This window comes from Populus euphratica, unplaced genomic scaffold (genome assembly GCF_000495115.2).
Source record: "Populus euphratica unplaced genomic scaffold, PopEup_1.0 scaffold3581.1, whole genome shotgun sequence".
Classification (NCBI taxonomy): Eukaryota; Viridiplantae; Streptophyta; class Magnoliopsida; order Malpighiales; family Salicaceae; genus Populus; species Populus euphratica.
This window is the reverse complement of record NW_011503345.1, coordinates 1962-7833: the sequence shown is the minus strand read 5'-3', so window position 1 is coordinate 7833 and position 5872 is coordinate 1962. Positions and strand designations below refer to the sequence as shown.

Genomic DNA, 5872 nt, shown 5'->3' with positions numbered 1-5872 from the left:
GTTATGAATGATGTCACTTTTGTTAGTCCATTGCGACATGAGCTAAATTCAGGTTCAAAAGGCCATTCCAACAGTTCAAAAAAAGCACTCCATTAGTCTATCTCTGTTGGGGATTCTACTCCTCCTGCGAAACAATGGTCTTCTTGATTATTGTTTAAAGAATGCTAAGTACATAATACGTGATTTGATAAATTGACTACATTTATGAGAATAGTCTATATTATTAGAAATAAATAAAGAATACAACATATGGAGGAGGATCATATTCACTCAACTCCCATCTCTCATTACTACATAGGGCAGCAGCTGCATGAGATAGCAGGGATGTTGGTGACAGCTCTTTTTTCTTTCTCTCTTCTTCTTTTCACTTTGCTCTCACCCTCGTATTTTATGCTGCACTCTTGATGTCTATTTATAGGCTTCAATGACAGCTCCTCTTGCTCATTTGTCAACAATGGTGGCTACCAAACTTACCAAACTTTGATGTTAGCAGCTACCACCAACAACCCATCACTGTAGTCTTCTTTTTTGACAATGTCAAGAGGTTGCAAATGCTACACCAGCAGCCCTCTTTGACTTTCACAAGTTGGCCTTCTTTTTTTGATAATGGCAGCTACATAGTTGGCAATATTTCAACAATCATCCCCTTTGCCATTTATGTGGGCAATTATCCTCTTGCTTCTTTAGCACACGCTTGTATCTTGCAGCTCTTCCAAGCTTACCATTTTGAGAGCATTTTTGGCCAAGTTTACAGGTACTCGCCAAACCTTTCAATCATTAGAGTAACCAAATCACACCTTTTCTCACACAAAAGGATCACTACAACCAAATGGTCTGCCACATCACATCTGAATAGTGTTAACGCTTGTCTCTGGAACAACATTCCCCTTTGAGCGTATTAACTATGCTCAATCTGGAATCATTTATCAAGCCTCACATCAAGGCTTACAACACCCCCTCAAATATAAATTTCTATTTCCAAGTGTGACAGTCATAGAGGATTTTAATGTGATCATGAGCTCACCACTCTTTAAAGAGTCTACTCATTCTGGAGTTGCGTCTGCCCTCTACTCCATCCTAGGAACCACACCTTACTTCTCCATGAGTCTCTCGCTTTTAGTCTCAAGAGTCCTCTAGGTAGCTCTCTACCTTTAACCATGGAGGCAGCCTATTAAAGGTTGATCCATATTTGTCTTTATACTCTGAGTATTACAATGCCATTGCCAAGCTCATCACCTTGACAATAGTCAACTTGTTTCCGGAACCTGCGCGTGTCCTCTGCTCATTCCTAGCAATCGCGTCTTAATGCTCCACAAGTTATCCACTTATTGTTCAAGGCAAATATTATTTAGCTCATTGATCTTTAGCCTAAGGGCAATATCAATGAAAATAAATCATGTATTTGTCTCCATACTCATTATAGCCACTTCATTGGCTATCCATATGCATCTGTTCACTCATATCTAGCCATCACATTGGCTCTAGAGGGTTCTGAACTAAGCTCCTTCCACGACCCTCACACCTTTTTCTGAAGTGTCTTCGCTCGTCATCATGCGACGGTCTGAAATAGGGCTTCTATCACAGCCCTCATACCTTCTCTAAGGTGTTTTTAACTGTTGTCATAAGGCGGTCTGAACTGGGACACTTATCACGGCCTTCACACCTTCTCTAAGGTGTCTTCGCCTTTCATAGGTGGTTGCATCTTTCTTTAGCTGGGATGCTTCAAAGTGGCTTTAAAAATTCTTTACCACCGTGTGGACTATGAGAGAGATAACTACCAATGATCACATAGAAAGAGAAAGTTGTGGCATACTCATCGCAATCTTCCACCTCTATTTCTATGTTTGGAGCTTTTAAGTCTTTTTGCTTGATAGCTCCACTTACACCATTTTTCTTTTGGTGTCTTCACCTTTCATCATAAGTGGCTGCCTTTTATCACAGGTATTTAGGTGCATTTACAATAGCTCTCTTTCCATCTTTGCATGCATTGGAAAGGTCTTCGCCTGTTGTCTTCATCAAGAGCACAAGAGACTTTCTATTGTAGAATTTCTATACAATCTCTACTCTGAGCTTCATTTGGGAGCACTTCTTCTTCTTGCACCTGCTGTCTCATTACAATACCTTATTGGATCCTACGGGTACTTTAACACAATCTTCATATGCCCTCGTGCAATTTATGTTCTCCAGATTTCTCCATACTCCTTGCTTATGTTTGACAGCAGCTCATCTTATCACAACACTTGTCCAAGTCAAAATAGGGTGGCAATCTTTATCTCCTTGCTGTATTTCTCTACTATTATCAGGGTCTTTATCAATTCTCCCCTCGAGAAATCACAGTCACCGAATCTAACTTCTTGGAGAAATCACCACTCCATTATATCCTTGAACATACAGAACCCAACTATTTCTTTGTGCCATTGTCTTACTAGTTTTCATCCGTTTTATTACAAACTGCTATATATATGAAAATAGTACTGTATGGATAATCCTTCAACTAAGCAAGTTTTCAGGCAAGATTGGAGGGGTCACGCTAGTCGCGCTTAAAACCCAATCTCCTAGACATAACTTCTTACTCTATATTTATCTATTGTATTGTCTTTCCGTATATATAACCATTTGCTAACTTTGTCCCGGCTTTCCTTTGCAAGCGATCTAGAGTATCCTGGTTTATACATGATTTCTCAATATATGGCGAAACTACCAATGCTTAGATTCTTCAAGATTGGTCTTCATCAAATTTCACTCTCCACTTCAAATCGTCCACATGATCTGGTGTCTAGAGTGTCCCAATTTTGCCTTTCCTCAAGGCAATTAAAATTCCCTACTTAGCAGTTCAGCACATGTAATTAGGCAAACATTTGTGATTTCTTCTTCTTCATCTCCATTGACCACCATAATAACCATTAGATGCCTCCTAATCAGGCAATCTCTCTTCAATAATTCATCATCGCCATTTTTAGTCTCAATCTTAACGATCAGACCGCATCATTGCATTCAGAATGATCAAATTAGCTAGAAACAAGTTTGAAATCGTCCAAACCGCATTCCAGACAGCTACAATTTGATCAAAACAATTATGGCCTGATGAACGACTCAGATTCAATCTCAGATCTGATTGCATGTAGGATCAGCTACATTGGATCCTGTCCTTTGGTTCGTGGCTCAGCTCGACTCCAAACTGGCTCGGCTCAACTCGGCTCGGCTCGCGGTTGATGGCATGGCCAATGGGGCCCCTGTGGTGACGTGTTAGATGACTGGGAGCTGACATGGCATCTTATTATGCATGATGACATCACAACTACATCATGCTGATGTCATCATTTAACATGCATACTGTGCATATTGATGTCATAAATTATGTCATGTTGACATCATCATTTTGGCATGCATATTGTACATGCTAACATCACAATTATGTCATGCTGACATCATCAATATCCGGGTCGGTCAAATGGGCCGGGTTTACCGGTATTCGAGTCGAGTCAGCCCATTCAGAAGAAAAAGACTCGTGGGGCGCGTCTGCGCCTGTGAACTACCACCTTGTCGGCATGTGGGGGAGCGTGCGGGCATGTCTGATGTTCTTTTCGATACTGTTTTCACTAGTGGCTTCGTTTCTTCCTCCTCTACACAATTGTATGGTCAAAACACAATTTTGAAAACTTTTATTTTTGAGAAAAAATCAAATACCACTTTAAACTATGTCATAACCCAATTCTGGGTTATTCTCCAAAAAATTATTTTTTTTCAAAATAAAAATAAAAAAAATAAAATAATGGCTAGCAATGTGGAGAAAGCAGGCCAAAAAATCAAGACGTAATTGTACCCTATTATGCCCAAGAACAGATAAAAAATACAAATTCAAGGTCAAATTAAATCATCATTGAACGAATTTGCATAAAAATTAAGTTCAATAACATAATGGAATTTTTAATAAGTCAATTTGATTTAATCATGGGCCAAATTAAATTTTAATTATGTTTAAGAATTAATTTGAATTCAATTGAAGGATTTAATTAAGTGCAAAGACTTAATTATACTTTAAATGGGTCAATTTAATTTTATTTGGGGCTTAATTAGTGAAAAATTAAGTCAAAGGACATAACTAAATTTTTAATAGGTCAATTTGATTTAATCATGGGCCAAATTAAATTTCAATTATGTTTAAGAATTAATTTGGGTCCAATTGAAGGATTTAATTAATTGCAAGGACTTAATTATACTTTAAATGGGTCAAATTAATTTTATTTGGGGTTAATTGATGAAAAAATAAGTTCAGTAGCTTAATTTGGGCTTAATTAAGAAGATTAAAATTTTAAGAGACTAAATTTAATTTTTACCAAGTTAATTGATTGAAATCAGGGGAAAAATTGCAAGAAAATTCAAGTTTTGGAGTTAATTAGGGGTTAAATTGATAAATTTCACATACAGGGACCAATCAGCAAGAGGCGCCACACTTTAGGGGCTTAATTGAGTAAAATCGGAGGCTAAATTGAAGAAATTAAAAGTTTAATAGTTAATTAAAAATTAAATTGAAAAATTCTAAAATCAAGAATCATATTATAAAAGACACGTAATTTCAAGGCTTTAATTGAAGTTCAGGAGTAGCTTGAGGAGGTTAGAGCAGGCATGGAGAGAATTTTAATGTATCTCGAAACCACATCCTTCTGACAAGAAAACTTTTTCAAGTTCATTCGTTATGTCCTATTTGAACCGGTGCCCTAACCCTAACCTTCGGATGTCATCGATCATTTCAAGTATGGTCAATAACTCCATATCATCCTTGTTAATCATGGGCTTAACCTCCTCTTCTAGCTTCTTTCCCTTCTGTTTATACATTTCATCCTACGCTGCACATGCATGTAGGATTTCTGTACAATTTCTGAGTCGTCAAGGAGAATGAACCTGGCAAGCACAATATTTAAAAAACAATGAGCTCTTAGACGTTAACGAGCCATAAGTAGAAGCTATTCACCACTATGAAAGGAAGTTGAATGTGTGGAAGTTTCAAAATCGAAAAAAGAGTTATTGACTCGAAAAGTAAAGAAATTCTAGTTATTTATTACCATGAACATCAACCAATTAGAAATAAACATAAACCGATTAGATGAAAAAAAGTGAGGATAGATAGTTCATTTGCGAGTTCAACTATTTTCGAGGTATTTATTATTTTTATATTATATTATATTACTTTTATGGTATAATAGAAAAGATCAGGTGTTTAAAATTGTGAATTGCTTTTAAAGTGTTTTTTAATGTATTAAAATAATATTTTTTTACAAAATATTTTTAACATTAATATGGTAAAATAATCTAAAAATACTAAAAAACATTAATTTAAAATAAAAAATTAGAAAAATAAAATTTTAAAAATTCTTTTCAAAAATAAAAATAAAAAACCTCAAAAACCATCGATGGCAAACCAAAGACATTTATTTGAAATTTTCTATTTAGAATTCTTGTCCCCAAAAATTCCTTATTATACTATTTTGTTTTTATGGCATAATAGAAAAGGGGTGTTTAAAATTATGAGCAATATTACTTTTAAAGTGTATTTTTTAAAATATATTAAAAAAATATTTTTAAAATCAATACGGTAAAAAAAATAAAAAAACACTAAAAAAATAATTTAAAACAAATAAAACAAAAAACTTAAAATTTTAAAAAATAGTTTTAAAACATACTCAAAAACTATTATGATTGGTGACCAGCCAAAGACATCTATCTAAAAGTTTTTATTCAGAATTCTTGTCCCCATAAATTCTCTATTATACTATTTTGTTTTAATAGTATGATATAAAGATTGAATTTAAAATTGTAAGTAATGATTGTTTTTTAAAATATATTAAAATAATATTTTTTTAAAAAATTATTT

At 34.8% G+C, this 5872-nt stretch overlaps 1 protein-coding gene across 1 annotated transcript in view; it reads right to left on the bottom strand.

Moving 5' to 3' along the window:
* The window catches only part of LOC105119775 (probable terpene synthase 12), a 6301-nt gene extending 1465 nt beyond the window's left edge, over positions 1 to 4836 (bottom strand). The window contains 3 exon segments of the mRNA XM_011017958.1: positions 1 to 59; positions 61 to 124; positions 4724 to 4836. The exon segment at positions 1 to 59 is cut by the window's left edge and continues 17 nt beyond it. Of these exon segments, the coding sequence (XP_011016260.1) occupies positions 1 to 59; positions 61 to 124; positions 4724 to 4836 (236 nt within the window).
* Between the last annotated feature and the right edge of the window lie 1036 nt (positions 4837 to 5872).